The sequence below is a fragment of the Misgurnus anguillicaudatus genome, chromosome 9, assembly GCF_027580225.2.
Source record: "Misgurnus anguillicaudatus chromosome 9, ASM2758022v2, whole genome shotgun sequence".
Taxonomy (NCBI): Eukaryota; Metazoa; Chordata; class Actinopteri; order Cypriniformes; family Cobitidae; genus Misgurnus; species Misgurnus anguillicaudatus.
Window position 1 is genome coordinate 9,770,207 of NC_073345.2, and position 20,036 is coordinate 9,790,242.

The following is a 20,036-nucleotide window of genomic DNA, read 5'->3' on the forward strand; positions in this document are numbered from 1 at the left end:
TTGGGGGTGAACTATCCCTTTAAGCTACATTGTGCATTATTTCAAGAACACCATAGTATATATTTTGTAAACAGCAAATGTGTTTTGTCATGATACCATGTCAAAAAAGCATTTCTGTCGAATCAAAGTGAATTCAAACCTAAAATTGCTAAATAATTATTCATATTTTTTTCAAAATGTAACTTTGCATCCTTTCATTTATTTTACGATCTAGTTAGATGTACAGTGATTATTTATTTTCATTTAATTTGATAATTTCTCGAAGGCCTACGTGCCGTGACGACGCACCTCAAGCATGGGAAAAGTGACGTGCGAGGTATTTCAAAGCCTTATGAATATTTATCTATATTACAATAAGGTCGTGACCAAAGCCACGCCCCTTATGTGGGTTGCTTTTTCTGAGCGGTCACGTTGCGTTGCGGCATTGAAACGGGAAGCTGTCGACAGAAGTGCATCTTTTGCATCCCTCATCTCTTAAGCAGGTAAAACTTTAAAGTTATTTAACAATAATAATAATATTGTAGATATATTAAATGTCTAACACTTTAATGTGATTGAATCTTATAAACAAAATTTTAAAAACGAAACGTCATTTAGATGTGTTAAATATTTCTAAAATGTTATTTATAACGTACATTATACGATAAAAGCAACATGTTTGCATCAAATGTTTGTTATTCGACAAGTGGTTGTCAAAGTTTGCTTGATTAGGCCTTGTCGATGGTTCGGTACGTTAATTATGTAAAGTATCAACTGATACCCAGACATATACAGGCAGTGTCTTCTTATCTCGGTGTGTAACGTTAGATGTTAATTTTTTAAGGCTTATGAGAGTCATACGTAAAAAGACCAACATGACCACTTTGACATTCCTTGTATTCAATGTCACCCCTAGCAGCCATCATCACCCGCATCATCATCTCTCCCCCTCTTCCGCATATTTGCCTTGCGTAGAGCCAGAAGAAGATCGATTTTAGCAGGGTTTAGTTCGCATGATTAACAAATAAAGCATCATTTTGAGGACTATACGAGTCCGTAAAGCATCAGGGATGCGACTGATGTCTGCGGAACGGAGTGTGGTGGATGTGCACGTACGCATTTCCTACATCACTGTAGCTTAGCCTAGCTAATACAGCCACGCTCATGATAAATTGATGGACATCTCGATTCGTATAATGGGATTCGTATAATGGTTTAATACAAACTCTTAGTTTATCACATGATCTCGACAGCAATTGAAAGAATGAACATCAAATATAGGACTTGTCAAAATGTGTTTTCGACGTATTGCAGTTCTGCGCAAAAGGATGGGGTATGACATAGGTACCGCGAGAGCGATTCAGAAGCACAGCTCTAGAGTCGCTCTCGCGGTACTTTGATGTCATATACGAATCGGTCTGCGCCGCGCCGCATTAAGTCCAAAAAACGTAAAGCTTTATATGTTCTCAAACCTATTTTCACGCGATGCGACCAGAACTACGACGTTTCTATTAAAATCAACTGCGCGCCTGACTCAACGGATGCGTTTTGTCGCGTTGCGTCACTCGCGTGCGATGATGAATCACGCGGTCTGTGCGTCCTTTCATCCTCTCGCGTGTCATGTATACGTGCAGAAAGTGATGTCTCTCTCCTCTCTGTGGGCGTAACAGGTACTCGTACAGCGCTGTTGAAGGTTAAACGAGCTTAGGTGATGCAAATTTACTCTTTTAACCTATATAAGCTTTTGCTTTCCTCTATTTCTAACTATATGCATTTTTTTGTATTCATTTTTATGACATTTCAGTTTCTCTTGGCGTGACAACATTTGATTCAAGATAAGACATCCCTAATGATTCATGTGATCTTTTTCTAGGCCTTTTGACAGTGTGATGAAGCCCAGCAGGGTTCTGGAAGTAAAAATCCCTTCTAGCAATAAGATTAAATGGCCGCAGAAAAAGCGAACGGTCACTGTTGTGCTCTGTAGTGGGGGAGGATTTTGCATCCGCATGATGCAGTGCAGAAAAAACAGATCTTATCAAAGGGATGCAAATCTGTCACCTGATCACCATGAGCAGCATCTTTTACAAGGCCATCCACGCTACGCATGTTTCTAAAAGAGAGATGTATGAATAAATGATGATGTTTACAATAAGACCGCATTATCAGCTCAAGGTTGAGCATTTGACATTCCGTCTGGTTTAAGCGCTCGGACGAGAGATTGATTTTCTCTCTGCTGTTTAGTTTAGGTCCATATGTGATGTCACTGCTGTCATGAGCGGATAGGGTTGTTGGTCTTTACGTCCATAATTGATTATACACTGGTTCGTTCCGTCAAGCTATTTTTAGCTTTGGCATCCAAGGATCACACACGATTAATGCCTTGTAACCATTATTTAATCCACTGTGTGATTTGTTTAAGAATCACTTTAAGAAATAAGACTGTAGCTAAATAACACAGAAGTGCAGTGTCTAAACATTGTCACAATGACTCATCCAAATGTATTCACTTGCATTTAAATCACTAATGTTGCTTTATAAATGCAACCTGGTGTGTTTTACCTTGGAAGTAGTTGTGCAGAATTTATTTGCATCTGCTAAATATCACACTATGGCTGCACGGTTTTGATTGGGGAAACAGTTTTAAAAAAACGTGGTAAATGATGCGATAAACGATATGAAAAATACAATAATACTTTAGGTTTGTCAAATAAATTTGAACTTACTAAAATATGTTTAACCCGTTTAACTGGCACGGTTCCTTGAATGGGACACATGAGTTTACTTAAATATTTTGCATATTGTAAATTAGCTGTAATAATAAGGAAGTGACAGTAATTTATTAATTTGTGACAAGAGTATGCAGCAAACCATTGACACCTAGTGGCCATTGTTGGAAAAACCATTAAATGTGTAACGCAAACACTTTTTTTATAGTTTTATGCATAAAAATATATACTTTATTGCATTATTTTTATTTATTACAATAAATGTAAACTGCCATAACAATTAAAACAATTAACATTAATAAAATTATGACAATTTTATTTAACCTCCAGACACTTCTGTGAAAACCTTTAAATTTTCTTCAAGATTAGGCTTTTAGACAAAAAAAATTCCAGGGCTATATTAGTTTGAAAGTTACATTAGTGGTGCTTGTCTGTGCAAAGCCTAAAATAATAGATTGGACAAGATGGGTTAATGCTATTAATATGAATGGGGGACATGCGCCTACCTGTAAAAAGAATCAATATTGATTCTCTGAAGCTCCCTTGACAAAGGTGCAGCCGTATTTGAGCTCAAGAAACCAAAGTTATTTTAAAGTCGATGTTAGGTTTATTTTGTTAGTTAGAGATATTTTGATTTTTGATTTTTTTAAAAACGTTATCAATACACCAAAAAACATAGTTACTTCACTTTTACCACAAAAAACATGGTTAATTTTTGAAAGTCACCTTAAACTTCTCATCAACAAGCCACATGTTATAAAACATTCATGCCTGTAGCCCTAACAGTGTAGGATGAGTTGGGTGTCGAAGTTTGATACTTAAACCCAAACACACTTTACAAAGTTATGCAGATGTGAGTTTTGGCTAGTCTTCTTGCTGGTGCTTAGTAAGATAAACACTATTAATGGCAAGACTTTGATATGACATGGAGATGTCATTCCTTATTACTGTATATGGAATGGTTGAAGCATGCAGTAACACATCCTTCACAAACTCGATGAGAGGAAGTTTCTGATGGATGAATCAAGTGGGAGCTGTTTTAGTCAGTGGAGACTTTGCTTGTTTTGCTAAACCAAAAATAATAGATTTAACAACAAGCTAGTACTACGAATGGGGTAAAAGCAAAATGCGATGGAAGTTCTCCCTTTTAGTTAAAAGAACCAATCATCAATCAGTAAACACTGATGCTTCTCTGGGGGAGGGACTCTGTACAAAGTTGCATGAGTTGCGACATCGGAAAAGTTTTTTTACGTGCAATTTAAGCTTAAAAGCACCAGGAAATTGAGGTAGCGATTGTCTTCTTTTCTGTATCGTGATATAGTATATCCGAGTGAAATGAGAAAAAAATGTAGGGCGGGACATTATTTCGTCCATCTGATTGGATCGTTGGAAGCTGGGCTATGTTGCTAAATGCTAATTAGGAGTGCAATGCTGTATTTACACCAGCCGTGGTAGAAGCGGCAAGCACGGGTGATTTACATGTTAAGTCAATGCAAAGACGCGATTAGGCATCCTGCGGCGCGTGTAAGGCGCAGCGCGTTTCGTGCAAATTGAGCGTTGCCGCAGGAAACGCGCGAGTTGAAAAATCGGAGCTTCTGCGGATTACCGCGCCGCGTTAACCAATCAGGACCTTGCTGTAGCAGTGAAGTGATTACAGGAAGCGAGCAGAGTCTCAGCAGAGTCGCAGAAGCCCCTCCCATGACGCAGATTTCCGCGTGGATGTCTCGAATGACTAGAATTTCACGCGCAAATGAAACGAGTAAGCTCAAATATTCAAGCGTCCAACTACGCCTCTACCGCGGCTGGTGTAAACGCAAAATAAGGAAATATTGATACATGAGAGTACCATGATATTTTGTTCAGCAATACTGTTTTGATTTTCCAAAATGCAATATTGATTAATTTGGAGTTTCATACCGATCACTAGTTAGCATTCTTCTTATTTCTGAACTTTAACAGTGACAGGAAGTACTTGCATAGGGGCGCGGCAATTTTTTTTATAAGGTTTGTATGTGGTGGTGGGTTCTCAATGGCGGCTTTCCTAAAATGATATCCTATTATATTCTTAAAATAGGAAATATCTTAATATATCTCCTCACTTTACAGTATTTCAATGTTTCGCAACATATGGCATTACAACGAGATTCTTGCCAATACACACCCCTCTCACCATTTCTCAATACAGGAAGTGAAGAGAGGTCGTTTGGAGGAGGGGAGGAAGTTAAAGTTTTTGATAAAAGATTATGAGGGCACATGAATTATAAAAAAATATATGAAAGAGTAATTCAATTTCATGCTGGCTTTAAAAAATATGATACAGTTGTTATCAGGTTTAATTGTTGGTTGGAAATATGTTGTTTAATTTTGCCCAGAGGCATTGCAAACACTGCTGCCAACTGGCACGACTTCCCTAAAGGACGTTACTTAGACTGATTTACATGGCGGTTGTTTCCACAAAAGCAAAGTCAAGCCTGAAGGGATAAATGCATTACTTTCACCTGGCTGAACAATAACATACTGCCAGATAAAAAAAACTGCCTATTTAATTTATTTTAGCAAGATAAATGTAGATTAAATTTGAATAGAATTTTTTATCTTCATTTAGAGTTCAGGACAAGAGGTGCTTAAGGTATTTTAAGCAATGCATGTACAGGCCTGTATTAAGATTAAAGTGCATTGATCTGTGCTTTTTAACCACATAGGACAGCCAGTCCGTGCTTGTTTCAGCTCGATCCATTTAACACAGACATGGGGGGATGCAATAAACCAAGAATTGTGACTGTGATCAAAATATGACATGGTGAATCAGATCAATAACTGATATATATGTCGGTATATCACTAAAGGAGCAGTAGTATAGTTGGGGCGTGTTTAATAGGAAATGACAGCAGGGATTAAGCGTATAATTACATAACCCCGTCTGAGTGAGATGTGCTGGGGTAGCAGTAGAAAAAAAACCCTGTGTGCCTTTGTCAGCAGTAATTATGCAATCCAGCCAGACTGGAATTTTAAGCAAGCCCTTTTTTGTTCCCCTGAATAATAGGACACATTTTTGATGATCTGTAGCCAGCAGTAAGTGTTACCTGGAGACCGCTGTTGTTTCTTGTGTGATTTAGTTTCAGTCCTCGGACAAAAACAATGTTACTCAGATGCGTGAAGAACTGCAAGTTTCCCAAGCGATGATTTGGTTTCCTAAAGAAGAGCCATTGTGTTTTTGCAACAACTTTCTATGTATAGTACAGAATATCTATTAAAGCAACACTATGTAGTTTTTTTACTTTTAAATAATGTCTCTAAAATTATTCCATTGATAGAACAATTTTTAACTGGACAAATTGTACTGTTGCTGCAACCTGAGCAGCCTCCTAGCTGCTACAAGCACACTCGTCTTGACATGATGATGTTAACACACTGACTAGCTGAAGTGTCTGTGGGGAAGACTGTAGTTGGAGATTATGCAAAAGTATTGCCTTCATACGTAAGGAGACAACAGGCAAGACAATTAGAAATATTATGCTTCGTAAATGCAGTTCAGAGTTGACTCCCTCCTTTACAGGCCAATTACTTTATTTATCGTGCACTTTGCACATCTATACATTAATGGACAGCTACATGACACAATACGTTCTGAAATTGTCAATTTGCAATTTTACTTCAAAACAGATTATTTTGTGCGAATAATAATTTATTTATAATTAAAAGATAATATGAAATTAAATGACTAGTGGTCTGGAATTCTTAAAGTCCCCAAGAACAGGAAGTCGATCCACTTTACTTCCATATTTGACATATTTCACCCAAGGAAAATAGCAGACGTGGCTTTTGTTTTCCACTTGAATTGATTGGATATAGAAAAGAAAACATTTCATATAGAAATGTAACAGTTGGATGGGGGCGGGGTTAACGGATGCTCCCGCCCAACATGGTTGTGCCGATAGTATTGTGTATTGACAATCGTTAGACATATCGCATCATAGTTTTAAATTAACATGCGGATTGCGTGCTTTTCCTCACATGAGAGGGTTTGTGGGCTTCACTTTGCGTGAGAGAGCTTGTAATGCTCGCGGATTCCTTCTCAAAAGCACCTGGACTTAATGCGCGCGTCTTGGACTCTTGCTCGGACCTGAATGCAAGTGGCATGGACTCCTTTTAGCACCCGAACTTGTAATGTGCATAATTCGGATAAATCCTTTCACATGAGCTTGTAATACGCGTGGCTCTGACATTTCCTGCACTAGAGAGGTTGTAAAAAAAGGTGGACGTAGTGTCTGTGACGTCACCCATTGGTTCCTGAAGATCGTTTTTGAAGCTTAATGTAGGCGGTGCCTGCCGTCGCCATCTTGGCCGCACGTCATCACTTGTGGATATCCGAAAATGGGTAAAGAGGCGGGACGTGGGTGAAGCTGAGGTGACTGGTTGCTGAAACCACGCCCGCCTAGCTCGATTTTAGTGACCGCAGTGGCTATTCAACCGTCACTCAAGTGGCCACGCCCTTAATTATGCAGAACTTTAAAGCTTCATATAATTTCAACGGAGGAGTTACAAAAGAATTCACCCCCTCACAGTTGTCATGAAGGGCAAACTTAGCTTTACAGATCAAAAACACTTTTTGTGCCAGGCTGTAAACATATTATTTTCTACTGTAAAGTTAAGCATTTTAACATGGAGGTCTATAGGAATTGACTCCCTTTTGGAGCCAGCCTCTAGCAGCTAGTCGATGAATTGTAGTTTAAGTCACTTCCGTATTGGATTCATCAGAGAGCTCGGAGGGTTGCCCCTCGGTTAAAACCAGCAAGTGTGTTCCGGCTTCCTGACACGCAGGCATTTAATGACACGCTCGGATTAATTCCATCAGTTTTATGAAGGTTGCGGTCATTACAGTGTTGCCCTTGATTCTTTTTCGTCCAACAAACAAGTGACTTGTCATTAATATGTAAAAACTTAACAAATACATAAATGAGTAAACTACTGCCCCCCCCCCCCCCCCCCCCGAAATAAATGGCAAAAATTAATGTCAACAACTAGCTAGGTTGCTGATTACCTTATCCAGGTATCGCCCATACGGTTTGTTTATGTGACATTCAATATAAAGCCTATTTAGCTATGAGGTGGATAAAATGACAGCATCTCTGTTGTTTCTTTGTTGCAGGTCTCTTTGAGCTATAGACATCATGACGCACCAGTATCCCGCTCTTACGACCGCGCAGAAGAAGGAGCTGGAGGAAATTGCTCAGCGTATCGTAGCTCCAGGGAAGGGCATCCTGGCTGCAGATGAATCCACAGGTTAAAAAAACATAATATCAACAACCTATCATGTAGTGACCAACACAAATGTTATGTCCATCTAACACAAGTGTGTATCTTTACAGGTAGCATGGCTAAGCGCCTGAACCCCATCGGTGTTGAGAACACAGAGGAGAACCGTCGTCTGTATCGTCAGCTTCTTTTCACGGCCGACGAACGCATTGACCAGTGCATCGGTGGTGTCATCTTTTTCCACGAGACCCTCTATCAAAACGCAGATGATGGCACCAACTTCGCCGAATTGATTAAAAACAGGGGCATTGTTGTGGGCATCAAGGTTGACAAGACTGTTTTATTAGTTTGATTTAGTTTAATTTTTAAATGCATACTCTTATGTATAAATAATTAATTTACAAATAATGATTAAATAAATTGTGACTGACTGTATATATACAATATAATCCACTATGTAAGTGGTTTTCATGTAAAAAGATGTAAAAAAAAAAACATTTGATCTTTAAGCTGCTATTATTTATTAGTGCTCATTAAGGGGGAAAGCCGAGTTTATAAATAACACAGTAGGTTGAGGATTACAATGAGATTGTCAGGTTAAAGGAGGTTGTTTATGTTTGCCGTAAACGGCTATTCCGATATGTGCAAGGCTTTTTATAGCTGTGTTTGCAATATAGATAATTGCGCAATTTTATTTTTACATTGCTTTTAAAAACAAAACAAAAAATGTTCTTGATCATAAATGTGTTCGTTGATATCTTGCACAATTATGCTTTAAATGATTACTCCACTTTTATAAAAAAATCCCAATAATTTATCCAATGTATCATTTTTTGAGGAAACATTTCAGAATTTTTCTCTATATAGTGGACTTTAGTGAGCCAACGATTTGCAGATTTCATGCAGCTTCAAAGGGCAAACGATCCCAACCGAGGCATAAGGGAAACGATCATCATTTTCATCAAAAATGCACTTTTGAACCATAACTTCTTGTTTTGAACTAGCCATGTGACGCGCCAGCACGACCTTACGTATAACGTAATCACGTCAAAAGGTCACACGTTCTTGCGTAATACGTAATGTCGCACTGGCGCATCCCAAGGCTAGTGCAAGACGAGAAGTTGTGGTTAAAAAGTATTTATTATTTATTTTTGGGGGCGAAAATTACGATTGTTTTGCTAAATAAGGCCCTTATGCCTCAGTTGGGATCGTTTAGAGCGGTTTAAAGCTGCATTGAAACTGTAAACTGTTGAGGTCCACTAAAGTCAACTATATGGAGAAAAATATATGGTTTCCGTCAAAAAAAAAAAGAGGAAAACATAAACATCTTGGATGACATGGGGATAAGTAAATTATCAGATATTGAAAGTGGAATAAATTCCTTTAAGTAAAGTTATCTTGTTTCAAATCTCCTTATATGCATTGTTTGATTTTGAGTATTATTATTTAAAGCTACAATCTGTAATTTATGCCTCTCTATCGCCATCTCTGTTTGAAACCTAAAATTGCAGGGTTTTTTACATATTTATTTAGGCCGAACTAATGTATACGATGAAGTCAAACTGACTTAAATGATAAATTGTTATTATAATCTTACTGTTGCAAACTGGGGTAGGTTGTGAGGTAGTTTTAAACAAAAGTTATAGCTTTAAAAATACTTTTTGGCAGTTTGATTCTAATGAAATCAATCCTCTTCATAAACACAGGTTGACAAGGGTGTCGTCCCTCTGGCTGGAACAAATGGCGAGACCACAACACAGGGTATGCTGAAGGAACAACAATTGCTACATTTTTTTAAATAAAATAAAATATTAAAATTTAGTTTTTGTTAACTCTATATCTGTTTCTCTTAAGGGCTTGATGGTCTGTCAGAACGTTGTGCTCAATACAAGAAAGATGGCGCAGACTTTGCAAAGTGGCGTTGCGTGTTGAAGATCAGCGAGACCACGCCCTCAGAATTGGCCATCATGGAGAATGCCAATGTCCTTGCTCGCTACGCCAGCATCTGCCAGCAGGTGAGCTCTTAAAAAAGACACAAGTGCAACCTCGCTCATCTTTGTGTTTTTCTTAAAGCGGGGGGTCTTGTTGTTGATGTTAAATATGAAAATGTACATCAGAGTGAATACAATATATAAATGGATTGATGTTAAAGGGGTCATAGCATGACTTTTTTCATGTTTAAGTGGTATAATTGGGTACCCAGTGCTTCTATCAACATAGACAACCTGAAAAAGATCAACCCGGAAACTTTGTTTTGGTAAACCATTCTCTAAAAGCATGTGAAAAATTAGGTCATTCAGATTTTGCCTGTTTTGTGATGTAGGTAGCAGTCTAATTACCATATTACCGCCCCTTAAAGGGATAGTTCACCCAAAAATGAAAATTCTGTCATCATTTAGTCCCTCTCATGTTGTTACAAACCCACATACATTTCTTTGTTCTAATGAACATGAAGGAAGATAGTAGGAAAAAAGACTACTTTGGAAGCAAATGGGGTCCACAAATGCTTTGGTTACAAACGTTTCTTGAAATGTCTTTTTTGGTGTTCATCAGAACAAAGAAATGTATACAGGTTTGTAACGACATGAGGGTGACTAAATGCACAATTGAGTTTCAATTTCAACAAACCACCATTATGGCGATCAGTGTTTGCATTTCATCAGCTCATTTGCATGTTAAAGGACCTACAAAGTGGCTATTTTAACATGCTATAATAAATTATCTGTGGGGTATATTTAGTTTAAACTTCACATACGCACTTTGGGGACACCAAAGATTTATTTTACATCTTTAAAAAAAACTGCATAATATGACCCCTTTAAAGTGGTGAAAGGAAGGTGTAGAATGGTGTGATGTCTTTGCAAGCTTTTTGAAAATTATAATGTTTTTTTTTTAGAATGGTATTGTGCCCATCGTGGAGCCTGAGATTTTGCCTGACGGTGACCATGACTTGAAGCGCTGCCAGTATGTTACAGAGAAGGTACATTAAAAGCAGAAGGAGCATATTTAATTTTAATAAATTGATTTTAACAGGGATGTAGCTAAGCTCAGTATCTAACTACTGTTTCACATGTATCTCCAGGTCCTTGCTGCCTGTTACAAAGCCCTGTCTGACCATCACGTTTATCTGGAGGGTACTCTTCTCAAACCCAACATGGTGACCGCTGGACACTCCTGCCCTACCAAATACACCAATGAGGAAATCGCCATGGCAACAGTGACAGCCCTGCGCCGCACCGTTCCCCCCGCAGTTACAGGTGAGTCAGTCAGAGGAAATAAATAGAAACGTTGACTGGTTCATACAACTGGATTTAGAGATTTTCACATGAAAAGATGAAGTCTGTTAAGTGAGGTCTTTCCAAATTATAAAATCTTTTCCGCCCAGGTGTTACGTTCCTCTCTGGAGGCCAGAGTGAGGAAGAAGCCTCCATTAACCTGAATGCCATCAACACCTGTCCTCTGAAGAAACCCTGGGCCCTTACCTTCTCTTATGGACGCGCCCTGCAGGCCTCTGCCCTAAATGCCTGGCGTGGAGCCAAAGAAAATGAGAAGGCCGCCACAGAGGAGTTCATCAAACGTGCTGTGGTCAGTTTTTCAAATATTTTCCTCTTAATGCAAATCTATAGGCTTTTTTTTTACCTGTATTGCCTGATGTGCCTCGTGCGTCAGATGAAACCGTCTATAGGCATGTGCGACTATAACCAAAACAACATGGCAGACTACACAACTGTGTTTGTGCTGCATAAGATACGAGTTTATTAACGCTTCTCCAACAAAGTGTACAAAATTTTGCTGTTTTTAGTCAAATAAATCTACCTCATCGTCCATCTAAAAACAAAACTGCTTGATGCTTTCGCCATCTTGAATGTTTCATTTATCGCTTTGTAGAAGAATACGTATGTGCGCAGGCATGCAGTGTTTCTTTACAAAGTAACATCGCCATCTACTGGCCTGGCACATGTAATACAACATTTTTAGTTGTCTTTGCAGATTTGTGTTAAAGGTCCAGTGTGTAATTTTTTAGAAGAATCTCTTGACAGAAATGCAAAATATTATACAAAACTATATGATCAGGGGTGTATAAAGACTTTTCATAATGAACCGTTATGTTTTTATTACCTTAGAATATGATGTTTTTATCTACATACACCGAGGGTCCCTAGTAAAAAATTTACATTAAGAATTGTAATGCGTGTTTGTATAGGGTTTACAGTAACGATCTAAACTGACTTCTTTAACGTTATAACTTTTTTCAGGTTAATGGCTTGGCTGCTCAGGGCAAGTACGTCTCAAGTGGAACCGGCGGGGCGGCAGGACAGTCCCTTTACGTAGCCAATCATGCCTACTAAACATCCTGCATCACAACCTTCCAGCTTCCGCCAGCCAATAGTATAGTGCACAGCTGCTACCCTTCCTGTCACCAACCAATCACAGGCCTGCGCTGTCTTCTGTACTTTAGGGTTGTCATTGCAGTGTCTCATTATGTATCTATTTAAAATATAAACTTTAGAAACGGTATATAAAGAAAGTTACATAGGAGATTAAGATTATTATTATTTTTAAAGGTTCTTGGCATGGTTTCATGCTACTGTACGATCAATAAAACAGTATTTTTGTGGCCCTGTAGACAGTTTCAAGTAATGTATGTAAATGTTCGTCAATTTTTTTCTTCAATTTACATTCCGGTTTTGGCACAAACATTCTAGTTGACTTATCTATCACATTCCTTTATAGTGAAGTATGACCTCATCAATCCTCAAAATAAAGACTTGTGGATGAATTAGTTACTGGAGTGCAGTTCATTGAATGGCAGCAGGTGCAGTTTATTATGGAGGGAATGAAACAGAGTAATATATATATAATAGTTCTTGTATTAAACACTGGCAGCCTCTCAACAGGTTCATGTGATTAATTCCACCAGACATTCGGAAATATTCTTTTGTGTGGTGTTGACGTTTAATATCAATGCTTTGTCTGGGCTGTGTATACTGTTCAAAAGATTTAATATAAACTACTAATATTAGTTTGAAAACATGGGAGTTGTTTTGAAATTGTGCTCTGTTGTAATTGTGTGCTTGAGTGTACCATGCTCTTCCTCTCTTCCCCTTGTTTGTGTCACAGTGCTACATGAATAATATAATTTAATATGGGCGGAGCGGAGTGGACCAAACTGTGGAGCTTCAGGGGAGGAGAGCAGTCACTGCTCTGTTGACAAAAATGTGATCTTGTGATGTGATATTGTTCTCTAAGCACTTGTCAGATAGTAAAAAATAAAATACTTTAAAACCACATCTGGTTTATTATCTTGCAAACAACTTTATCTCTTGTTACTCATTTTGAGTGATATGGCACGGCTTGAAACTTTAAACAGATAATTAAACATATATGATCATTATTTGGCACTATATAAAATTGAAAAGTTTAAGCTTTAAAAAATTTTTTGAATGTAATTGTCCTCTCGCATTTTATTAGAAAATGCATTTTATGAGGAAACTATATAATAAAGTATTTTTATAATTAACAATATTTTAATTTCTTAATATTTATTATTATTATTATAATAATAATAAATGATGCCGTATTTTTGTATATTCATTGCTCTGAACAAGAAACACAAAAATGCATTACAACTTTGAGATATACAAAAGAAGACAAGTACAGTGTGAATGAAGACAATTTTCATTCACACTGTACATATCAAGTAAAATAAATAAACAGAAACAATAAATCCAGACAGTGTTGTATGGGGTTTTCACATTTAGAAATCAAAAGCCCCGATCAAGATATATAAATATGTAAAGAATTTTTTTTTAAATATCTAAATATTTTAAAATATCTTTAAAAAATTAAAATAACTACAAAATATATATATTTTGTTTTGGGACTTTTGATCTCTTTTAATGTCTCCTAAAATATATTACAAATTCCTTTTTAAACACCACAAAACATGGGGGAGTTTTACAAAATTTACACTTATAATTGTAAAATATTAATGGGAATTTTTTGTTTTGCGAGAGAACGCTAACTTCCGGGTTGGCCTACAAAAATACATCATACCTGCGGCACATTAATCGTGTTGTTGTTATTATTATTATTAATATATTATTATTATCAAGCCTTATGTGTCATTTTTACATATAACCTTTACTTCATACACCGTAAATAAAAATAAAATGAAAAAGCTAATTGGCTGCAGCCAAACGCTTCCCTTTAACTGTGATTGGACGCCCTTAGACTTTCTAGCCTCTGATTGGATAGAGTCCTCCAATAGCGGTCTATGCGGTAGTAACGTCACACAGCAATGGCACCCTTGCAGCTCGGTAAGTGCTTTACATTTATTCATAACGATTCCGTTCGCTTTATTTAACTTCTTAGTAATGATGAATACTTCATCAATGCTACACATCTTGTGTTTTATTAGCACTGAATAATAAAGACAAATATTAATGTGTTGGTAGCTTATTCACGTTAAATTCTGGTTTAGTAAAAGACTGGGTTGGGTCAGTCAGTCAGTGTATTTTGTGCATAATCTGTGTTTTCGTCCCGTTTAAACCGCTTGTTTGCTGACGTTTTTAATGTTTCCCCTTAAACGGGACAGAAAAGCAACGAGGGCGGTTTGCTGCCCTTGCCATCGCTGCAGTGGTGATTGTGGTGGGCATCCCTCTATGGTGGAAGACCACCCAGACTTATCGCGCCTGGCTGCCGTACTCTGAAATCAGCGAGCTCGACACGTTACGGGTACACGTGAAGTTCAACGTTTGTGTAGTTTTATTCATGTTTCTTAACTAGAATGAGCTAACTTTTTGTGTTTGACAGCTCCAGTTAAGTGTTGACGTAGAGGTGGTCTTCTCACGGGGTACACTGTCCCCAGAACAGCAGAAAAAGGTTCCACTCAGCCATGTTAGTGAAAAAGAGCATGAAGTGGATGGTAAGTGATGGATTTTGTTCCTTCCTTGACACTATAAAGATGTTATGACATTAAACAGCTGTTGTCTATGAAGAGATAAATCAAACACATTTGTCTCTTCAGCTAAAACGGGTTTGCGGTACAGATTTGAAACCAAATATCGCACCGCCACTATAATGGAGGAAGATGCTTTGAATCAGCCCACTGCTGCAGGTAGAGAGAAACAATTGGACCTAAAGTAAATGTTAGGGGTGTACTGATAAGATACAGATTTATTAAAGTACCAATATATGTAATCATTTATAATTTTAATAGATTTTGATTCCTGATCTTGTTCCTTCTCTGTACACAGAGGCAGATCTGTCTCTGCATATGCTCACAGAGAGTGCTTGTGGGTCTGTGGTTGTGTATGTGATCCCGGAGTCCTCCAGCCTTTTGCCAAAAGTGAGATCTTGAGCACACGTGTATCTATTCATTCAGTACACAAACAGAATCACTCCTAATGCTAACTTAATTCTTTTACTCTCAGGATGTAAATGTGTATGTGGGGCAACGTCGCACTGCGCTACTACGCTCTACTCCTGTTAGAGACTCCTGGAGTTTAAAGGAGGTCCTGGCAAATCTGGATCCGCAAGTGGAGCAGGTAGTGAACACCATGTCCTTCAGTCACCGGGATATTATAGCTGCTCTGAGCGACCGTGTCCGCTTAACCAAAGTGACTAAGGAGAGTATGGCAGATAGCATGAGGGCCATTAAATCCAGTCCGGGTGAGTATCGTTACTCTGGTTTTGTCCTGTTTGTATCTGCTATTACCATTTAACTTGAGGTGATTTGATCATTAGTGGGCAGGTTGGACTGACACTTACCGTGGGTTCACACCAGCCGCGTTTGAGGCGTCAAATTTGCGTCTACCATGTCTAGTTTGCCGCTTAACCATTTTGAGTTTACTCGCTTCATTCAAGCGTGAAAGACGCGCATGAAATTCGCGTCATGGGAGGGGCTTCTGCGACTCCGCTCGCTTTCTGTAATCACGTCACTACTAGAGCAAGCTCCTGATTGGTTAACGCGGCGCGTTTTTCCACCAAAGTTTAAAATTTTCAACTCGCACGTTTCCCGTGGCAACGCTCCATTCACGCAAACTAGACGCGCAGAAGGCGGAATCGCGTCTACCGCGCCACGCTACACACCTTATTCGCGCCACGAGACCTCCAGACGTGGGTCAACGTGTCATTACATTGACTTGACATTGAAATCACTTGCGTTTGAGGCGTCAAATTCACGTCTACCGTGTCTAGTTTGCCGCTTCAACATTTTGAGTTTACTCGCTTCATTTTATAACTAAGAATCTCTAGTATAGAAAGGCGCTACATGCCTTACCGTGGGTTCACACCAGCCGCATTTGAGGCGTCAAATTCGCATCTACCGGGTCTAGTTTGCCGCTTGAACAGTTTTAGTTTACTCGCTTCATTCGTGCGTGTGAGCCGCGTTTGAAATTCTAGTCATCGAGACATTCACGCGTAAATTTGCGTCATGGGAGGGGCTTCTGCGACTCCGCTCACATCCTGTAATTACGTCACTACTAGAGCAAGCTCGTGATTGTTTAACGCGGTGCGTTTTTCCGCCAAAGTTAAATTTTTTCAACTCGCGCGTCTCCTGTGGCAACGCTCCATTCACCCAAACTAGACGCGCAGGAGGCGGAATCGCGTCTACCGCGCCACGCTACACGCCTTATTCGCGCCACGAGACCTCCAGACGTGCGTCAACGTGTCTTTACATTAACTTAACATTGAAATCACTCGCGTTTGAGGCATCAAATTCGCGTCTACCGTGTCTAGTTTGCCGCTTGAACATTTTGAGTTTACTCTCTTCATTCTCGCGTGAAATTCCAGTCATCAAGACATTCACGCGGAAACGCAGCATTATTCGCGCCACGAGACCTCTAGACGCGCGTCGGTGCGTCATCCATTGACTTAACATTGAAATCACTCACGCTTGATGCATCTACTGCGGCCGGTCTGAACGCAGCATTAAACTTCATTCACACAGCACTTTGGTACCAGAATATTTCCGTAAAATTGTCAGAGGGGATCTCTCCCGTTATAGCCCTTTTCAAACAGAGATTACGGAAAATACACGTCTCGTTCACACAGAATGCTTTCCGTGTATGTTACAGCAGTGTTACAAGGCCCTCTTACTGGGAGCGATCCCAGAACATTTACAGCACGTGTTTGTGTTCAGAAGTCACAGAAGTTTCTCTGCCAATTTTATGGAAATTTTTTCGGACCAAAGTGCTGTGTGAATGAGATTTAAGAGGGCCTCATCACTATCCGTGTTGAAGCTGACATCATTTACCAACATGACAGAACAGCGCTTTATGCGCTCCTTATTATGTTGTCATAAACAAAAATGCACGCGCGTGGTTTCTCGAGAGAGTGTATTGTATTTTCTGTAATCTCTGTGTGAAAAAGGTTCTAGTATTTGCATGTACTTTCTTGTGTGATCTGAAGATTATCAAAGGTTTAAATCTATGTCTAAGTGCTTTTTCTTTTGTTTCATAGGCTATGAGATCACATTCAGCCTGCTCAACCCAGACCCAAAATCACACAATCTTCACTGGGATATTGAGGGTGCCGTTTATAGCTACATTCAGCCTCTTCTGAATAAACTTGCCCCCATAGCTAACTTTTCTGTTGATTCTCAGGTACCCAGAGACGCATACATTTTTCTCTCGAGAATATAAAACCTAAAAGTTGTGGCTGCAGTTTGTCAAATATGCTGGGATATTTTAACAAGATATCTGTACTTTTCAGATTCTGTATTATGCTGTTCTGGGTGTTAACCCTCGATTTGACAATAGTATGTCTGCCTATGCACTCCGTGCAGACAGTCTGTCGCATGTCATCAACCCTGTGGAGGCCAGACTAGGTGAGCAAGAGATTTTGCCTTTGACTAATATATATATATGAGATACAAAATCTTTGTCTAATCAGACCTGACTGATGTTATGCATGTTGAAATGAGAACATCGAATTAGGTAAATTTGAACTCTTACTCTACAATTCACTTTTCTCAATCACAGGGTCCAATGCAGCTTCCTCTAACCCTGTGTTAAACTTCCTGCTGTATGTGCCAGATGCAAACCATTCTCCTCTCTTTATCAGAGACCACAGTAAACGGGAAGTGCCCTCCAATGCCTTTCACAGCCCCCGTTGGGGAGGGATCATGGTATTGTGTGATTGGAAACATTATAGACATGCATTAGATCTATAATTTATGTGCCTTGATGCATGTTATAAACGGGTGTGTATTACATGGTTGATCTTTTTTCCATCTACATTCACAGGTGTACAATGTGAATGACATGTATGGACCCAATGCTCAACTTCCTGTTGACATAAACATTGATATGGCTAAAGTGATGGGCGTATTCTTGGCACAGTTACGGTTAGTTTGTCTGTTTACTTTTTGTATCGATAACATAGTTTCCATTACAGGTTTGCACAAAACTTTTGCGATATTTACCAAATGTTGATTTAAAACTATAGTAAACTGATGACTTTCCAGTGTTTCAGCTTCTCACGATAGCTCATTCCAAAAATGATGACAGATTCATGTATATCAGTATTACGTGTATCGCAGCAATTGCACTAGCCATTATTCTTCAATGAAGGAGATTTTAAGCATTAATGGCAAGGCTCAAAGGCCTTGCCCCAAATGGCGCACTTCATGTGGACTTTGTTCTCGTGGCCTGGAATTGTGCGCACTCGCTTAGTCTACAAGTCTGTAGGGTGTCCCATCTGTCATTTTTACGCTCCGAAGTGTGCTCATCAGCACCCCCTTTGCACCCTTGATGCCGTCTTTGGCGAAGCCCGCACTACTGCAGGCTCCACGCACTTTACCAACCCAGAAGTCCTTGTGAAAGAGCAATTAGACGACGGATGGGAGGAGTTCACACTGATGGGCAACTTCTCGTCCTGTTTCCGCTGTGACGCAAAATACGACTCCGGTGCGCCCTCGTGGACTCTCGTCAAGGGTCCCTAAGGTCTGCACTACATGATGTCATCAAAGTGTGGACTCTGAGAAAGTCCACAAGTCCGGATTGTGCCATTTGGGACATGGCCTTTATTCTTGGGAGCGGCCATGTATGAAGTGTTTCTGGGAGGTTATAGTACGCAATTTTGCATATTTAAAAAATAATCATGTGACTGATCACGCACGTTAGGTGACCTGTAAATGCGAAAAACTGTTTTCCTTGCAGTTCTATGATATAGACCTCTATCGAATTGGGTGGAAAACCACCTCTTGAGATTGTAAAACCTTTTTACGATTTTGGAGTTTTTGATGTTGAATAATATCTGTAAATGTTGCGTAAATGCAGTTTGTCATTTCTTTTCATGCTTTTTTGCATCATTGTCTGTCTCTCAACATTTTATCAGACTACTTCTGGGTATCCAGCACACTCATCCTCCCCCAGGCTTCATGTTGCAAAGTCCAGGCAATGCTGGACTGACCGACTGGGAGCTGGACCGACTCCTGTGGAGCCGAAGCGTTGAGAACATCGCCACCGCCAGCACCACCATCACCTCGCTCGCTCAGCTGCTCGACCAGATCGGAAACATTGTCATCAATGACAATATCGCACAGCAGGTAGGGGATCCTCACCGATGTGTACTGTGATGATGTGTATGATAAACGATATACTACACAGAATGAAACAAATTCATAATCTGCTTTTATTTTCCGCCCAGGTCTCCAGTGCAGTGACTTCACTCCAACTTGCTGTTGCTGAGTTGGAAGCTGGAAATTTGGCATTTGCACTCCAGTACAGCAGGGAGGCTATTTTGGCTTCAGAGAGGGCGTTTTTCGACCCCTCTCTTTTGCATCTTCTCTATTTTCCTGATGACCAGAAGTTTGCTATCTACATTCCTCTTTTTTTACCCATGTGTGTACCTATTGTGCTATCGCTGCTGAAAATTGTGAATGAAGCTAGGCGGAAGCGTGCAGATAAGCAAGCCAAAAACGACTGAGAGACGATTAAAGGCAGCACGTGTGTTTTTATTTTATATTTATAAAAATAAAATATAGTCATGGTACATTAAAGTATATGTCAGTATGTGAATTCTGGGAAAAATGTTGCTGCTTCAGTTTTCTGCAGCCATGCTTGAATA

At 39.3% G+C, this 20,036-nt stretch overlaps 2 protein-coding genes across 2 annotated transcripts; both read left to right on the top strand.

Annotated features, from left to right (window-relative positions):
- Positions 1–328: 328 nt before the first annotated feature.
- On the top strand, positions 329–13,252 carry aldocb (aldolase C, fructose-bisphosphate, b). Its single transcript, XM_055180448.2, has 9 exons — positions 329–482; positions 7,855–7,988; positions 8,075–8,286; positions 9,668–9,722; positions 9,816–9,976; positions 10,858–10,941; positions 11,044–11,218; positions 11,347–11,546; positions 12,218–13,252. The coding sequence occupies exons 2-9, from the start codon at positions 7,877–7,879 to the stop codon at positions 12,308–12,310; spliced, it is 1,092 nt and encodes a 363-aa protein (XP_055036423.1). The 5' UTR covers positions 329–482; positions 7,855–7,876; the 3' UTR covers positions 12,311–13,252.
- Positions 13,253–14,169: 917 nt separating this feature from the next.
- Positions 14,170–19,968, top strand: pigs (phosphatidylinositol glycan anchor biosynthesis, class S). The gene is made up of 12 exons (XM_055179503.2): positions 14,170–14,281; positions 14,560–14,699; positions 14,778–14,889; positions 14,992–15,081; positions 15,221–15,312; positions 15,398–15,635; positions 17,427–17,569; positions 17,679–17,793; positions 17,948–18,093; positions 18,212–18,312; positions 19,305–19,515; positions 19,617–19,968. The coding sequence occupies exons 1-12, from the start codon at positions 14,263–14,265 to the stop codon at positions 19,893–19,895; spliced, it is 1,686 nt and encodes a 561-aa protein (XP_055035478.2). The 5' UTR covers positions 14,170–14,262; the 3' UTR covers positions 19,896–19,968.
- The last annotated feature ends 68 nt before the right edge of the window (positions 19,969–20,036 follow it).

Coding starts and splice junctions, on each gene's coding strand:
- aldocb (XM_055180448.2), top strand. CDS start 7,877: ATGACGCACCAGTATCCCGCTCTTACGACCGCGCAGAAGAAGGAGCTG. Junction 8,287..9,667: donor GCATTGTTGTGGGCATCAAG/GTTGACAAGACT, acceptor TCATAAACACAG/GTTGACAAGGGTGTCGTCCC. Junction 9,977..10,857: donor ACGCCAGCATCTGCCAGCAG/GTGAGCTCTTAA, acceptor TTTTTTTTTTAG/AATGGTATTGTGCCCATCGT.
- pigs (XM_055179503.2), top strand. Junction 14,890..14,991: donor AAAAGAGCATGAAGTGGATG/GTAAGTGATGGA, acceptor TTGTCTCTTCAG/CTAAAACGGGTTTGCGGTAC. Junction 17,570..17,678: donor ACTTTTCTGTTGATTCTCAG/GTACCCAGAGAC, acceptor TGTACTTTTCAG/ATTCTGTATTATGCTGTTCT.